General features: G+C 38.0%; 1 protein-coding gene across 4 annotated transcripts; it reads left to right on the top strand.

The window, feature by feature from the left end:
- Positions 1 to 1,785: 1,785 nt before the first annotated feature.
- On the top strand, positions 1,786 to 17,791 carry ZDBF2 (zinc finger DBF-type containing 2). 4 transcript variants are annotated; one of them, XM_069022230.1, is made up of 8 exons: positions 1,786 to 1,837; positions 4,278 to 4,384; positions 4,987 to 5,038; positions 5,614 to 5,665; positions 6,236 to 6,332; positions 7,186 to 7,313; positions 10,455 to 13,170; positions 13,307 to 17,791. In XM_069022230.1, exons 2-8 carry the CDS (start codon positions 4,283 to 4,285, stop codon positions 13,346 to 13,348), a joined length of 3,189 nt encoding a protein of 1,062 aa, XP_068878331.1. In that variant the 5' UTR covers positions 1,786 to 1,837; positions 4,278 to 4,282; the 3' UTR covers positions 13,349 to 17,791. The 4 variants fall into 4 exon arrangements, with proteins under 4 accessions (XP_068878331.1, XP_068878329.1, XP_068878327.1 ...); XM_069022228.1 differs by having other exon boundaries at positions 7,186 to 7,298; positions 10,455 to 17,791; XM_069022226.1 differs by having other exon boundaries at positions 10,455 to 17,791.
- Positions 17,792 to 18,461: the final 670 nt, after the last annotated feature.

Raw genomic sequence — 18,461 nt, 5'->3', positions numbered from 1 at the left:
AGGTGTATGGGGCAGTTTTTAAAATCTGAATAGATGAGTAAAGATACCAGCAAAGAGAAAAAAAGGTCTGATGCTTAGATCAAGAGAAAGTATAAATTTTTAAGGAGAAAGGAAGTTTGTCAGCCCTACTCAATTGTCATGCACATATGTGAGGAGTAGTTTCCTAGGGGGGAAGAGGAGACTGAAGGAAAGTAATTTCTCTCAATACCTTACCTGAATTTGAATCAAGGTGCAACCTCAAGCTCATAAATAAAGAGTTGAAAGCCAAGAAATACGTGGCAACCCAAGCCTAAGTTCTGCTATCTTTGAGTGACAGTCCAAGAAACAGAATGTTACGTTCTATCTTGTAAAAATATTCAGGAATATTCTGAGGACAATTTGTATGGCATTATAAGACAGACTGTATAGATTACTCATTGCTAAAAAGGGCTTCTGTTTCACATGAGCCATTCTGGAAAAGAAACTTCAGTGCCTGAGCTATGTAACCAAGCTTCCTTTGTTTCAACAAGCTATGGAGTTAGCCAAGCCACAGTAACTCGCTAATCCTGCTATAAACCACCATAAAAGTAAACTATTTTAGCCTAAGATAACATGTCTATATATGTGTTTGCCACATGTTTAAATAATGAAGCTCTGCTGATGTGCAATAATTTGGGCACGTGCCTGAGCCTTCCATGCGTGCAAATGCTCTCGGACTGAAAGTTCCACTTTTCCCAAGTTGTGTATTATACTAGGCAACAAAATATCATCAGGCAACTTTTGTTTTGTAACAAGTATTTATTTTTCAGCAAGAATGAAATATTCATAGGTATGCATGTATCTAAAGAATCCAGCAGCAACTAAATTCAGCCCTCCCAAAGAGAAGCCTTCTCCTACTCTTGTGTCATCTGAGATTTGTGTTGAATTACTTGCTCAGCGTGGGTGGACGTTTCTGAGCTATGGTTTCATAATAACACAGCCACACAGCAGTGCCTTTTTACAGCAACCTCTTTCAGTTTTCCATATTACGGTGCATTCAAGATTGTTTTCCCTCCATTGCATAATCCAAGCCTGTATCTGCACCTGTCTTCACACATAAGGGTGTTGTGTTGACTTTGTGTCTGCCTAGATTGCTTAAAATACCCTGCTGCTTCAGCATAATGAGAGAAATAGGCAGCGGCTCGTTTCCCACAGCAGACGAGACAAACGTTCAAAACCCTACAGCTGAAAATAAGAGAACCTGAGGTAAGGTCACATTCTAAAGCCCACTTAGAAGCAGATCTAGCATGAACTCTGATAAAGTCAGACTTCAGCGTTCTGATAAAACGTACTTGAACAAGCCACACCACGTAAAGCAACCTACTTTTAATGGCCGAAAATTAAAAAACAAAAGAAGGGTAAAACTTATAGCCTGCTCTCAAGTACATGAAATGATGTGTTTTGAAGGAGAAAATTGCTATTACAGTTGTTGAAACGAAACGTAGCGAAGAGGTTACTTCTCTGTAACCAGAAACATCCTGGCCGGGGCTGACAAACAGACGCCACCCCGAGGTGCTCTGGAGCAGTATTCCAGCGCCTGGGCTGGAGGAAGGGAGGCTTTGGGGGCTCCGTGCGAGTTGCGCGAAGACAGCTCCCGGCAGCTCGGCCTGCATGGCGGCTGCGGGACGGGACCCCGGGCGGGCGGAGCGCGGCGCTGAGGGAAGGAGACGCCCGAGCCGGGCCGGGAGCGGCGGCTCGAGAAACCGCAGCTCCCGCCATTCCCTTCGCGGGGCGCGGCCCGCCGACCCGGAGCAGGAAGCAGAGGATGGCGTCCCTTGACCCCAGCGCGGCACTGAGGAGCGAACGGGGAATGATGGAGGTGAGACGGCGGCCGGCGCGGGGAACCGGGAGTGGGCGGGTGAGCGCGCGGCCGCCTCAGCGTCCCCTCAGCGCTCGGCAGCTCGGCGGGACGGGCGGAGCTCCCGTGGGTACAGCCGGCCCTGATCCCTCGGCTGCCGGCCGGCCCTGCGGGTCCTGCGGCTCCGCCCCGGGCGGCGGGGCCCGGCGTGAGACGGGACGGGACGAGGCGAGGCGAGGCGAGGCGAGGCGAGGCGAGGCGAGGCGAGGCGAGGCGAGGCGGGCACCGCGGGCGCGGCGCTGCCGGGACGGGACGGGACGGGACCTGCGCCGGTGCGGTGAGGCCGCGGGGCAGAGGCCGCTCCTGAAGGAGCCGCCGCCTCCCTGTTTGTGGTAGTGCTGTGGGAAGGCAAGCCCCTCTCTTTAGGGGAGAGTTTCCCCCCTTGTTCTCCCTCTGCCTGCCCAGTACAGTTGCGCTCAGGTGAAGGGGTGGTAGAGGTTTTTATGAGGTGTATTTCGAGGAACAGTTTTTATTGCCTTTTAACTCTTTATTTTACTTGTTGCAGTGCAAGAGTGACACTGTCTGGAGAGTTTATCTGATGCCTTTGACACCCAGTTACTATAAGAATGCACCACTGATTATTACAAGTTTTTAAATTGTTGTTTAAATTTTTTTTAATGTGTATGTTTCATGGCTTTTGGTTGCCTTGTTAAATATGATTGAAGTTTTTATTTTCTACCTGCGGTACAAAGAGTAATTCAATGAAACTAAAACAAAGCATTGATTTTAGAGACAGCTGCTAAAATAGATTGGTTAGAATTTTACAACATCAGATATTTCTGTATGTAACTGGTTGTTTTTACATTTGGTACAATTTAAAGGATTTTTTGGTTGTAAGATGTTTAAACTTAATTTTGAACAGGTATTATTTACTCTTTAATCCAACAGTTTAAGATACTTCCCACTGTAAATATCTTAACTAAGGTAGAATTATGCAGTCTTTCCTTTCATCTGAAAAATCCTTTGTGGATTTATAGCTATAGTCTCTTTTTTTAAAAGGTAAGGATCTCAGTTAGGCCATCCAGATTTTGGCAACATAAATAAGGCATCTGCGTAGCAGATTTCCTAATATTATAAGCTTGTGATTTAAGCTTGACTTCAGATGATAAGCAAGCTGTATATAGTTTGAGTTCAGACTTACGTCTTTGTCCTGTACACTAGTGGTCTTATAAAACACTGGTATAAAGAGATTGTTTTTCCTCTAAGATGTTTTTCTGTTGGCTACTAAGCAATAGCTGGACTTTTTCCACTTTTACCTAACACACCTCTCCTCCAGTGAGAAAATCTGGCCCATTGAGTTTCCTTGAACTGTAAAAAGGTAACAAGGAGATCCAGACAGGTGTCATTCAGTATAGTTATTTTCCTAGTTCTGGCCTGTTTAAAGTTACTTTGCACCTAACTCAGTTTAAATGGGATTGTACTTGCAGCTGAGTGAACTCCCAGTAGCACCTCACCATTGAAATTAGTCCTTGAAATAAGGAAACAACAAACCATCCTCCAACATGTTGCTGTTGCCACTGCTTGGCATTTTTGAGATGGAACGAAACATTGATGTGTCGAGGGGCTTTAATCTCCTTTTGGGGCACTGGAGAGGGATGAAAGGTTGTGGTGTCCCCTGCTGGCTGTGGAACTGCTGTCTGACTGCCTCGTCCGTGGGGTGGCTTCCTCTGTGGTTGCTACACTCTTGCCATACTTTTAGCTTTATCGTAAGATTGTTTGTATACAGTAAGACTTAAAATAGCAGTAAATTGACTTCAAGCACGTGGAATGAGTTATTTTACATAAAGCAACACTCATGAAGGATAGTCTTCTGTGTTTTTCCATCACTGTTTTTTGGGTCCTGGCTGTGTATAGGAAATAGAACAGGATGACTGACATCAGTTGATCTATCAAAACTTTTCTCAGCTGCCAGATGAAAAGGTTTATAAGAACAGCTGGGGTTTCTTGTTTATTTGGTTTTTTAATATTATTACATAAGTTACAACACGATGGGAAGTAGGATGAGTTTGGTGTTTTGGTGGATTGTTTTGTTTTGGGGGACGGGAGTGTGTTTAAAGTTGAGCTATTAAGATATTCCTTCTGACCATAAATGCTACAACATCTCAGGTATTTTATCGTGGGCAGTGCACAGTCTGGGAAATGACAACAATGTATAGTACACAGGGCCCGTGAGGAAGAAAGAAGAAACAAAGGTATTCCAGAAGGAACGGTTAACATTTATATAGGAAAGACTGTCAAAATGACTTCCATATTACAAAAGATGTGCTGCAGACTTCAAAAAGATTTATCCATTTGCTCAACTGTTTGCAAAATGGTACAGAAAAATTTACATGCCTTAGGGCATGGGAAACATGCATTATTGATGTTATTTTAAAAGGCTCTTTAACTTCCTTGTTGCCAGATGGGATGAGAGAAGTGTCCTGCACTGCAAATGGCCTCCTGTTCGACATTTATTGTTTGCTAGTCTGGAGTCAGCTTTGGTGGATGAGGAAGGTCGGTGACTCTAAGGTAGGTACTAGAAAGCTGATTTAACACTTGCATTCCATAGCGTAAAAGGCTTGTGTGACACTTGGACGTCCTTTGTGTTTGGATGCCCTAAAGCATGTAACTGCTTGTTGCTGCAGTCATATTTTATTAAAAATAGTGAGATTCAAAATTGATTTGCAGATCTTTTGAGTAATAAGGATTACTTTTCCAGCCTAGGTAATTCCTTTGTGTGGTATAGGTCTCATATGGGTTTTCTTACATATATATCTCATCTCAATTGTTAAGGTGACTTAGGAAATTAAGTAATTATATTAATTTGATAAGGTTATTGCTTAATAACCTAACAGAGTCTAGGCTGTGCTCATAAGTATAGTATTTGATTTAATTAATTAAAAGTTGGCCCCTTTTATCAAAGCTAAAATATATTGTTAAATATAATACTAGGATAACCTAGTAAAGCAGAAGTTTCTCTTTAGAATTGCAGCTTCATTTAAGTCAAATATTGGTCTATAGCCAAAACAGTATAGAGCTTCTGAAGAGCTTGTAGCTTGGACTGAAGGAGGAGCTTCAGGATATGGTGACTATGATGATGGATTGACTTTTAAAAAATTTTTTACTTACAGATGTTTGAGAGAATCAAACGATCTGATGAAGCTTCTGCTTCTTCAGCACAAGGTAAGAAGTTCAAAAAGTTGAAAGTAGTTTTCGTTGCAGTTACATTTAAATACATAATAATTATCAGTAGAAGCATTAGTTCACCTTGTAGTTCAATTGCATACTTTGATTTCTTAAATTTCATTATGGAGCTTAGATGGAAAGAGTGACTTCTGAATCATCCACAAAATTTTCATGTAGGTCTATGTTTCTTGTCCTGTTGTAAGCTGATTGAGGCGTTTTACATTTTCTCTCAGTGATCATGGATGTCACAGTAGCAATGTAGATTGCCTAGTCTTGAACCCAGACAAGTCAGTAGAAAAATTCTCACTCACCTCAGCCATGAAAGAGTAAAGCTTATTTTATGAAGTTCTTGGATGAACTTCGCCAACAAAAGGATCCCTTAATGCTTTCTTGAACTTACTAAACCTTTTATCTTCCTTTAAAATCATAGTTTTGACAAATGCAGTGTAAGAGAAGTAGCTAGCTACAGGTAAAACTCTCCATCTCCGCAATACTCTCTTGGTTTTTATGTTTTGTACATGCGTTTGCTTGGTATTTTTTATTTTTTGGTGGTTGTTTTTGTTTTTCTTTAGGAATCCAAAGACATGGTGTTGAGGGCTCTCCACAGCAGGACAGCAGTAGCAGGTAAGTTAGGTGATGATCTGACTGGCATCCAGCTTACTGCTTACCAAAGTAAAATGGGAAAAATCTGCTTTTCAGCCTTATCTGTTACCTTGTGTAATGGCTGACAGTGATACAATATGGATTAAGTGTATGATGGAGATCCTTTGTGCCTTATACCCATGTACTGTTAAAAACTGTGGGGAAAGCACATTGTAGTGCCCAAAACTACTGTGTCGGTGTCAGGTGTCCTTGGTCTTTTTTTCTTTTATTTCAAAATACTGACAGAAAGACGAATGAAAATACGACTCTGCCTTTTTCTTTAGAGGCAATTATTTTCAGATTTCAGCTAACTGTGCCTTCAAGCTGTTATTCTTTGTTCTGCATTTAAGGAAAAATTTCTTCAGTGAAATTTACTTGAGAATACTTTACATAGTACCACTTACCATTACAATTCTAAAATAGAAACATTTATCTTGCAAGTTTTACCCATCTTTGTAGTAAGATAGATATTTAGAATTTCTGTGCTAAGGACATGGATTAAACAACCCAACATGTCTTGATAATATTACCTGCTTCTTTTGGTTTACACAGAAGTGGACAAGAACATCCTCGGCCTGGAGCATCCACTGTACAAAATAGACAAGGATACTGCAACTGTTGCCATGTACACTACAGTAATCTGGAACAGGTGAGACAGCTTCTGCATAATTTGGCAGCAGATAGCAAGGACTACCTAAAGGCTTTATCAGCTTATAAAATACCAGTTTCTACACTGAACAACCAATACTGAGTGAAAAATAAGCACTTTGTGAATTGCACAATATGTGCACTGAGTAAGATACCTTGCTTATTTGTTACCTGTTAAAAAGATGCTGGTGGAGTGGCATGGCTGCTGCAGTCTGCTTTTCCAAAGTGGCACATGACTGTGCATTGCATTCATTATGTTTTTTTCTGTGTCTTTAATCTTGAGATCTGTATGTATTGTAAAGTGTTAGGGTTACAGTAATATGTTATATATCAAGGCTGGAGATGTTTGATCAACTATTTTCAGTTCTTTAGCTCTGTCAGTCTCCTGTCTTTTAGACTTTTTAAATTAGAAAGTAGAGGCCTATTTAATCATCTACACTTAAGAAAAATCTTGTTAATTAGAGTGAATTACAGGATGTTTGCTCATACAAAGTTCAAGAATATTATAAGTCATTTATAGATAAATTTAGAGTATTTGTTCTGGTTAAGAGACTTGTGAGCAGCTATGAGATTTGTGAGAGTATTTGTACTAGTTAGAAGAGATTTGTTAGCAGCTACCAGAACCACTAATTTAAGTTCCAACTCAGATGTTTTGATACATTTTAGCATTATTTGAGACTGCCTGAGCATACTTAAAAATTTCAATCAAGGCTTTAAAATAGAAAAAGCGGAATATTTTTCCTTAAGTATTTTCATAGCAATGGTGTATGATTTAAGCTGGGAAGGAATTTTTAGGAATAGGCCTGTGTGCTAGCAGTAGTATTAGACTAATCATCTGTTTTATCTTTCACCAGCATATTTTCAGCTCCCAGCACAGACATTTTACAACATACTGTAGGAATCGTATGGGTACCAGTAGCTTAATGGAGCGTTTCCTGCAAGATGTTTTACAGCATCATCCCCACAGGTACCATGACAGCAGGTATAATACAAAAGGCTTTTTCTTTTAATACGTGTTAGTGGAATGCATGTATTATGAATTCCTATTTCTGTTCTACTGTTGAGCAGTAAATTTGGCCCATTTGAGGTGAAACTTGCTCAATGAAGACAATTTAGAAAGACATGTATTTATATAAACAGCATGCAAATATATTGATTTTGTGTTGTCTCTGCACTTTTAAACTTCTTTTCACTACTTATGGATTTGAAACAACACCACTGATAGTATTTAAATGTGAAGACCTGAAAAAAGGAGGAGTATATAGGTCAGCACTTACAATAACAGACTGTACAATCTCACCTGTGTTTACAAATTCTTCAAATTTGAGCTTTATATATTTTATTCTAAATTTTATAATTCTGGGCTTTATATATATTTAGCAGTATATTTTATGGTATGTTTTGAAAGACTTCATAATTTTGGTTTGTTGATTATGTCAGGTAAGTATTTACATGTTTATTTTTTCATTATCCTTGCAGTTCACATGTTCAATTAATACTTGAATTACATTAACTGGCCAATTCATTAATACTCAGATTTTGAAAAGTATTCTCTTTATTTATCATATGCATGTTTCAAGAGTGGTAAGAGGATCAGTGTGTTAAATTTTTCTCTGTAGGTGAAGGAAAATCAATTAAATCTCATTCCTCATTTGTTATGTTTTGAAAGGCAGACAAAAGTCCCAGTTTGATCCCAGTACAGTGTTCCTCAATATACAACTCTGCTATATGTCTGACAAACAAGCAGAAGGGTATTTTGTCTGAAAGCACTCATTGAGGTGCTTTCAGACAAAAGGTGTGGCAGAATAAGCTAATATGCATGTCTATACCACACTAGCCCAGGGCATAATGTACACACCACTACAAGTAAATAAATTGTCCTCCCATCTTAAATAAATAGATTTGATTGCACTATCTTGAGAATATTCACCATTTTTTTGCCATGGAGAAAATACAGGATTCACTTTAAAGCAACATCCAAATGAAAAATTCCCTTTCTTGAGGTGTCACTAATAAAAGATTGTTCCCTTGGTGAATGAAACCTACTAATAAGGAAAAACAACCTACCATGTTCCTCTAAGTTATTGGAAGAAAGAATAGAAAAATTAGAAAAATAATGCACAAAATCTAGATTAAGTTGGAGGAAGAAGGGGGAAGAGTTAACTCCAAATCTAGACAGAGTTGGGAGGAAGAAAAGCAAAAATGGAAAATAAAACATGAATAGATTTATTTTGTGGTCCTGCTCTGAAAAGAAAGTCATGGTCTTAATTGGCACCTGAGGTAAGATTTTGATTCTCTTCTTTCTCATGTTTAAACACTTGGATTTATACACAGTTTCACTCAGTGCTTTAAATACCTGTTTTTACTATTTAGCTGAAGCCATTTTAAAAGGTTATTGAAATATTTGTAAAAACTGATTTGTTTTACAGAACCAGTATACCTAGTAGTTATGTGGATAAAAGAAAAATTCATCAGAGCTTTGCCTTATACTGAATTTCAAAGGATATTGTTGTTCTCCCCAGTAAAAAAACAAAACCAAACACCCACAAACCACCAAATCATTCCTTCCTCCAAACTCTTGTATGTAAGTTTATTACTTAAAGAAATAATATTGAGCATTTTAGAAAGTAAATCTTCATTCTACTTAGGGGGGGTAATTTGTAGCAAAACTGTCAGAAGTTCTTAACTATATAAAACTGTAGTTCTGTTCTCTTCCCCCCCCGGAGACATTTGCTTCAAAGTAATTTTTGAAAAGTACTTGTAGGCTGTTAACTGAGCTAGAGACCCAGGAGTTTGCCATAGTTTCTCCATATGAAAATCTATTTAGTTTTATATTTAGTCTTTCAGCAATGTCCAGATGCCAGGACACAAAGATGTTTCATGTAAAGATGGAAGAACTCTGAAGTTAGGAAGTAAAAAGATTATTTCTGCTGCATTTGGCCTTCCCTGTAGGTCTTATTTCAGAGCTTAGGTGACCAAGAATCCATGCAAGGGCAAAGCAGCAGTTCAGCTGACAGGCATTGTTTGATTATCTGATCTATTTGATTACTTTGCAATCATATACTAATAGAAATAGTCCTCTTCTTTTTTAATGTTTCATTATATGAGGTTTCTCTTGCTTCATCAGTCTTACTTCCCTTAGCTTTATGTACTCTTAGTTATATTGCCAAGGAATTACTATAAAAGGAAAGTACTATCAAATTTGTTCACAATGCTTCTGTTAGCTGACATCTGCCATATCAGACGTCAAAAGTAAGCATCCATTTGGGTCTCACAAGGTCTGGTCATAATTTTTGAGTGAAATGCAATATTCTTTACTTCAGTTATATTTACATATTTTAAAAATTGTTTTCATTGGATTTGCCCAGCTGTTACACGTTGAAGCCTTGTGGGTTCCTGTGTTGCAAATAGTCCACATCTGTCAGCTGTGTTAATTCTGCAAGACACAAACCCTTGTGTTTGAGGCAATCCAAAAGACAGAACTCCAGTTACAGAATATATAAAAATCTGTTGTCACAGCGAGGCTGAACAATCCTGACTTGGCTTCTTACTGGAGTGAGTCAGAAGCTGTGGTATGTCTGTGAGAAATAGTAAGCATGGAATTCCTTGGCCACATGTGCAGAGTTCCTATCAGGCAGCCGTGTTTTATAGAGTAAAGGGCATTTATTCTCAACAATAGTTTTATACTGTGTCATATTATTATGTTCCATTTCTCTTCAAAAGCTCAATTTTAAGTAATGATAGTATGACCAGTGAAATAACCTCTTCATAGGCTTACCACTTGAAATAAAAGAAATATCTTTATTTTTCCTGCTTTGCTGTATTTATAAAATTATTATAATCTATGTTTGGCCATTCTTAATTGATGGTTGCATGAAGAGGGTGATAACAATCTGGGGATTAGTCTATCTTTAGCTTTATGGAGCATTTCCCCCTCCATAATTTTAAAAAATTTAGTATCTCTGCTAAAGTAGCAGAAACAGTAATTTTAATTAGTCTGTTCATTATAAGTGATGCAGTCTAGGTAATTACTCTTAAAAAACCCCCACACTGCTATTGCTTGACAAATTTAAGTGTATTTACAGTATTTATATAAGCTGGTTTTTTCTCCCCTGCCCTTTAGACCAACCTATGATGACATGCCACCCCCTGTCACTCTGGAGGCTCCTAGGATTTCTTGCCTGTCTTCAGAAGAGATGCAGAAAAAGAGGAGCAGTGAGAAACAGGAGATTTCCAGCAAAGACCAGGAGTCCATTCATGAAATAGGCTCTTCTGTTCCATGCCTATCTCATGAGGGCACAAAGAAAACTTTTGTAACACAAGCAGGTTTTCAAAAACTTCACAGAGGCCAGGAACGTGTTCCAGGAATATCCCAGCAGTCTGTCGGCATTTGTAGCGATAAGAAGTGGGTAACTCTGAAAAATACTCGAATTGCGAATCATAGCCATGAAGGTCGGTTTACAGCTGTGAGCCCTGTACCTCAGCAGTTTTCTCTCAGTCCTACTAGCCACAGTTCCTCTGTTAATCCTAAAACAGGAAAAAATGTTAGGGATTTGGCAGGATCAAATCTGTTTCTGTGTAGCGGATGTGATGAAAGAGCAATGGAGGTCTGCAGCAGTGATGTGTTGTTGAACCCACGCTTGAATCCTGCTCCAGCACTGGTTCACCCAAAACACCCTTCAGATTCTCATCAGAATCCTACACGCAGCCACAGCAATTCTTTCTTTATTACCTCAGGTCAATCTCTCTCAAAGCGAGATAGTTTACGAACTCAGGATGAAACTTTGGTATCTGATCTCCATCTCAGGGATACTGTGGGTATCAGCAGCTCCCTAGACCTTGGGACATCCCCACAACTAGCACGATGCAAAAACATGAAGACAAACAGAGGTGATGAAAGTTCAGTGGATGAAACTATTGAAGATGTAATTTTGAAATACTGCCATGAAACTACATCTGAAGAAATTTATTTCAAAGAAGAGAATAATCCCTGTGTACCTTTTTCATCACTTCTGGACTGTACTAATTTAGAGGGCTCTGAAATGAGTTTTGACTGTGATGCACCAATACAGGTAGGAACAGACTTACCCAAGGCAGCTATAAAAGATATAGAATTCCTAAAAGAGGTCCGAGTATGTTTGCAAGATAAAGACTATGGAACACAGCTCTCTTCTGTTTTAAAAACTGAGTCATTAGAGAAAATAGAAGCAGTGAAAAAGGATGTTGTAGTTCATACCGAAGAACCAGTTCTTCCAGCCCTGCCTCATGTGCCTCCTTCTTTTGTGGGAAAGACTTGGTCTCAAATAATGTATGAAGATGATATAAAAATTGAAGAACTTGTGCGGGATTTCAGGGAAGGTCGTTTTCGCTGCTATTTTAACAGTGAATCCTCAGCCAATTGTACAGGGAAGAGAATGAAGAAAAAAAAGCAAAAGGATGAAAAAAGGATCAATATTATTGAGGGTAATAGAACGGAAAGTGCACCAGTTAAAGCATTGCCAGAATTTAATGATGCTTTAAGTGGTAGCTCTGATTTTGATAACCCACCTTTAGCCTCAGATACACTATGCAACCCACAAATTGTAAAAATGCCTAGGAAAAGGACATGGCGCCTGGCTTCCAGATGTCAGGTGGTTAAAGTCAGCCATGGCACCCAGACAAGTCTGCTGAATTACCCTGTAGCAAAAAGGAAAATGTCTAGAAGAGAATCTGATCCAGCTGATCAGAAAGCAAGCATCACGTGGCTGGAGAATGAAAAAACTCCAAACATGAAAACTAGACTCTGTGCTCTTAAACTTCCAGAGTCCTATAGCAAGATCATGAGTCCTGTACAGCCCAAAACAGTAGTGTATGTACTCTCGTGCCCAGAGGTAAAACAGTGTAAAGGTAAACCTATAGATATTCCCAAAATGAGGAAAAATCATAACTCCACAGATAGCAAGGACTCTGTAAGGTATAAATACAAACAGTGTTCTCTCAAATATTATGACCCACTGACAAATCGAATTCTGAAAACACCTCCAAAGAGTACAGTTGGAGAAAAGGCCAAAAAGCCCTCTCATGTTCGCCAGCTTTTCAAAAGTCTCAGCATTGATGCAAACATGAAGAAACTAGCTGATGCTCAGAGAGAAAGCACACCATCAAAGTCACTCAATTGGTCAGACTTCTATAGTTCTTCTTCAGCATCTTTCCTGCCAGATCCAGATAAAGGGAATGATGCAGCCTCAAGTCAAAAGGCAGATGGACCTTCTGTTTCCACAGAAAGAACAGATTGTCTCGTATCTGAGAACTCTTTTAAACACCTAATCATTTCACCTTTGAACTCTGTGATAGAAGGAGATTATAGATTAATTCCATTTAATAGAATTACCAAAACTCCTCTGACCTCTATCAGAAGTGAGTGGTTAGAGAGGGAGACTCCAAAAGCAATATGGAAGAGAAAAGAAGGCACTAAAAAAGAACCAGTTTTTTCCAGAAAGGCTGCAGGATCTAAGTCTGTCAGATGTACTGTGGGGAGGAGAGGAAACAGAATAACCACAGGCAAACAAACGTCCAGAACTAAAAAACAGCAGAAAGAGGGGATGAGAAGACAACTTCAACCTTGTGCCCAGAAATCTGCTTTTTCCATCCACAGGTGCCAGACCAGGAAAACTACAGTGGGAAAGCACCCTAAGAAAGAAAAGCCTGATGCTAAAAAATTAAAGGTGACGAGGAAACCAAAAAGGGCCTTTCTGAACTCAACAGTTGTAACAGGGATTCCTGAAAAAAGGCAGAAAGTCACATCAGAATCTTTTCCCAAGAAGCCAGAGCAAGCTTCCTCCAAAGTCAGGAACTGGGAAGTAAGTGGAGATCGGGGTCATCCTAGCACTGTGAACAGGCCCTCTAGAAGAACTGCTGTACCATTACTTCGAAACTGTCTTGTTCTGCCAGGTGAGAGCTAGCTACCAAAAGAACTTCTTTTTTCTTTTTTTATAGCCAGCACCTGGAAGAAGGAAGGGGAGAAAAAGGAGGTCATAGACAATGCAGTTGAAGTGCTAGAGCTCCAGAAAGTGCAAAGCCAGTCTAATGTGAAACAAATAGAACTGTAAACTCAGCTCTTGTTCCTGGAATATGAGGACATAATATATTGCACTGTTCTACTGTGTAAAGCTGCAGAAGTTGTGGATTTGAGTTAAAAGCACTTAGAATCATATTTACTAGTCTTCACCTGTACATCAGCAAAATGACCTTGAATGGTATCATATTGTTATTATGGTATTATCAGTGCTAACAGTGCACTATAATAAGGTAATTTAGAAGCTATGTTAATTAATTGTGCCTATTTTAATTTTTTCACATAATTCTAAAATGCAGAAGATGACTCAGTTGCTATGCTAGAAATTTAATGAAGATACTTCAATCGGGGCTGAATTCTGTGTACGTATTTTGTGTTTGTGTATATGTGCACCTTCTTCAACACATAATATATACTTGCCTGTGGAAAGGCATTAAAATTAATACATAATACATAATAAGTATGATACAATTCAGATCAAGTCAGTGCTTTCTTGAAATGAAATACAATTTTACACAGTTTTGTATTGACTTTTTTGTTCCTGAAATCATGTCCAAAGCATTTTTTTTTTGGACTAAAAGTCACTGTGGGCTCTCATCAAGCAATAATGGACCATGCTGGTAGGGAAATATGTTTCTTTAGGGGACTGTTCAAATGGTGGTGGCTGAAGTGAAATCTCAAATCCTAAAAGAAATACAGGGTTAGGTTTGGGGGTTTTTTGCTTTTAATAGCTTATTGATTAAGTTTGTAGGTGAATTTCACATTCCTTAGTGAGGGGGATGGAAAAGTTACAATGCAAACAAACAGCAGTGAGTTGTTTTAGAATGTCAGCCTTGAGTTTGGGGTTCTGTGCTTTTCTGACTTTATTGGTTGTAGTCTTGGTTAAATTTTTATGGACTAGAAGTTGAACTTTCTAAATTTTCAGTAAAATATTTAAAGAAACCTAGCACAGCATCCATCTAAATGTATTAGAGTTCAAATATTTGTTTAAAAAACCTGGTTGAATTAAAATTACATTCTATAGAGATTCACATTTGGCCGCTGATGTTCCAGCTGCTATAGTTTTATGGCAAAGAAACCCAAACCCATGGTGTTTTGGCTTAGTTTTCTTTCTTTTTTAAATAGTTGTTATGATGACAGTTTATTTAATGTGGCTAGGAGACATAAAGCCAGACTTGCGGATGTTTCTGTGCTTTATAAGCCAAGATTAATGGTTCATTTATAGTAAATTAGGCACATAGTTAAACATCATCATAATCTGGGCTTTGGTTTTTAAATCTTCAATTTGATATATTATATAATCTCTTTTACCTTAAAGGTCTTCATAAATTCTCTAGTGGTACAATACATTTTTCAGAACGCGAGAAAAACATGGAAAAGACCCTGCTATCTCTGGCATTGAACACTTCTGTGCATTTTCCCCTCAGAAAGCAAAACCGTTCTTGATTCTTCATTCATTTCTTTCTGAAGTGTCAGGGGTCACGGATTTGGACAGAGATAAAGGTGGACTTGGAAATGGTTTATTTTAATATACAGTATCTGAAGGAAATATAAAAGCTGTCATCATAAACCACATGTTCAGAGAATATTTTGGGGATCTTTTTAATGTATATGCATATTCCCCAAGATAAATAAAAGATGTCCATGTGTCAGCTGGAAAGTAAGTTCATTTACAAGTGAAATATGGTCTGACAGATTTTGTTATTTGTTTTGTTTTAATTTATTTTATTTTTTATATAAAAGTTGATTTCTATGGATGAGTTTTTTTATGGTTGTCAGTAGACACAGAATCTTATGACTGTATTGCAAGTCACTGGAAAATTAAGGGCTATAAGTTCTTATAGCCCTCTTAACTAATTGTGCCTGTATAATTTAATATTTTGTCTAATATAAAACTGATGTTTTTAAAGCAAAGTTTTAAAGGAATGGTTTTTATAGAAAGGCTAATTTTTAGATAAAGCAAAAGATTTTTAAATAAAGTTTGTTTTAAAGCAAAGCTTTAACTCTATAGTTAAGTCCCATTCTAACATATTTTTATGATACAAGAATGTTTTCCTATCTAACTTCTTCCATCCTATTTTTCACAGTATTTTACACGTGAAGAGCATGAATTAATTTGTGTGTGAATAAGTTTTAATGCACATTGTACTTTAAGAACACTAGTGTATATTTGTTCTCCATACTCATTCATTGTACATTCGTCTTACTTGAGTGCACAACTTTTCCTTGAAACCTTGAGTAATAAAAATGTGTTGAGGACTATAGAATGACTAATATTTTTAGACTGTAATGTCTTTTTTTTTTTTTTTTTATAATAGACCCTCTTATCAGGATGGGGTTTTTAGAAGAAAAATGTTATATTTAAATAGAAGTGTAACTAGCTATATATTTTCCTTTAAAAAAAAGCAAAACAAAAAAAAAGTATGAAATGTAGAATTTATTAGAAGAATAAGACTTGGGGTGCAAGTCTGGAAACATTTCTGTGGCTGACATTGTCAAAATAAGGTTTACTGTAGGCTTGGATGTTAATCTGTGCCTCACTTCTCAGTGTTCAGAAACCTCTTCTGTGCATGCTCAATGACTACTAGGATAAAGCAGAAAGACTGGGATGTGAGAAGTAAATGCAGAAACTGCTTTGGAAAGAGAATTGATGAACATACTTGCAAAACAAAAGATAGCAAAGACATTCAATATCGTGCAAAAAGGAGAGAAAAAGTATTTTGGAGTCTTGAAAAACAGGCAAGCACTTCCCCGTTAGATATATAATACAGTTTCTGCTCGTATGGAATAGAATATTGTTTCATTAGCATCATGGCTGAAACTTCAAAAAATGATTGTGGAGCCTACACAAATGTCAAACTTGAGAACTGAAATACTTTCTCTCTGAAATTGATAGGTGGGTTGGTTGGTTTCGGGTGATGCTTCTATTTTTGTTTGTGTTTCTTTTTTTCTTCTGTGTTTTTTGAGGGGGGAGAGATTTCTTTTAATGTTAGTGGACAAAGATGTTTTGTCAGTACATTTGCATGTCTTAACATGAAGAAGCAAGAAAAGAGCTGGATTAGAGAGGAATAATGTCATGCTTTTTGAATTAAATTGACAGCAGTTAGAACCAGGGCCTTTTATAACAGTTGAGAAAAATGTTGTCGTGTCTTCTTCAATGCATATGCAAGTTTGACCTGTAAGTTCATTGTTTTTATTATACATTTCATAATTTTTAAAAACCTCTCCCCACATAAAGTACTCATTCAGCCTTTCAAAACAACCTTAATTCTAAGCAGATAAATTTTTGTTATTCACTAGTATTGTTAACCATGAGTGTGACCCAGTCATATTTTGCCAGGTGCTAACCAAACATAAAATAGCAATCCCCAAAACTTTAGATACCTGACACTTGCACCTTGCAGTTCTTCAGTTAATTTGCTGGTAGGGTTTTTTGCTCTCTTGTTCTTTCTGACAGGTTTGCATCCAATGTTCTTGTAACTGTGTTATGAAAGTATCCCTCCCTGGCACTCAGATAAATGAGATATTTCTGTTTAATAATGGGACTATGGCTTCATCTGAAGTTGTGCTCAAGTTTCGTACTAAATTTGTGCCCAAATGAGAATGTGTTTTTGTGGTTTTCATGTTCTTGTTATTGATAATGTATTTTGCAATAATTGCTTGATGTTGTAATTTTTTATCTGCTTCTCTGTCTCTCCTGTCTGTGGTCGTTTGACACAATGTGGTTTTGTAAGGATACAGGGATTCTACACACTCATCCAGTGCTGTTACTGGATGTTCTTTCTCTGTATCTTCTCGTTTTATTTCAGATTAATTGTTCCATTGTTTTTCTCAGTCATGTATTTGGATTTCTTTTTTTATGTTGTAAAGAGCTAAATTACAGGGCAGTATGTTCTGTTTGGAAGTAAATCAGTGTCAGGTAACAGAAGAGGATGTTGTCCCGGTCTGAAGCGTAGAGGGCAGGTTGGTACAGGTGCTCCTGTGCTTGGGAGTCTGCTTTACTTCACTGAATAGTGTGAAACAGGAGTGGGATGATGATTCTTGATTCCTTTGCTGGTCTTCCTTTCTTTTTCCCTTGGGGTCACTCTGCCTGAGAACAAAGTAATCTGAACTCATACTGGAAATAAAGGCTTTTCAGCTTTTGATGTTTTGGGGACAGATAGGAAAAGTAAAATGTATCTCTCTCACTAATGTAACTAAAATCACTGAATTTTTTTCTTTAGTGTTTTATCTGCTGAATCACAGAATTCCTGGTAATATTTTTCAGAAAAATTTGTAATAGCATAGTTCTGAGCATGCCCAGAAGCAAAGGTTTTGTTCCTTGTTTGTTTGTTTTGCAGCTATAAATGAATTCTTTCCTTCAGCAGAACAAATCTTGCTTTAATAAAATAAAGAATGAATATGTACTTTTGGAGTTTCTTTATTCTTGAAGTGGAATTTAACTTGAAGCTGTTTGCTATAATTTGTTGTGGAAAGAACACTACAGAATGCTATGGAATAAGCTACTACTCTGAAGGCAGACAGTCGTAATTTAAACAACTGTTCACAATGGTGTGATATCTTGACTCAGTGAAGCCAAGATTCGTCCTGTTCTGTGCCAGCTGAAGGATGACACTCTAGGATGGCTCTGAAAAGATGACATACATTTGAAGTGTCTAACTTCATTTTGGCAGCATGAAACCAAGAAGCCCCAACCACATGGCAAGCCAGATCCCTGCAGAGCTTACTCATTAAGAGTTTTTTGAGAATGTGCACTTACTATATGAGGGCAGGGGCTGGAAGTATCATAATCTTAAGCACCTTTCTACTTTATACAAAATGGTTTGGCATCTGTAATCATAGAACAAATTAATGCAGGCAGAACTCTCTTCAAAACTTAAAAGTGTGCAACAACACTTTTAGGAGTATCTGGTAAGCAGATTACTAGAATGCCTTGAATAGTGTAATACCTTGTTCTATAAATTTGGTAGTCATTTGCTATTTGCAGCAGTGCCTGTTTAAACCAGTGTGATCTTTTGCAGGAGCAACACACAGATGTGTCAGATCAGTAAATGGCTGAGAGGCAGAGGCATATGG

This window comes from Aphelocoma coerulescens, chromosome 7 (genome assembly GCF_041296385.1).
Source record: "Aphelocoma coerulescens isolate FSJ_1873_10779 chromosome 7, UR_Acoe_1.0, whole genome shotgun sequence".
NCBI lineage: Eukaryota > Metazoa > Chordata > Aves > Passeriformes > Corvidae > Aphelocoma > Aphelocoma coerulescens.
This window is presented reverse-complemented; position numbering and strand designations above follow the sequence as displayed.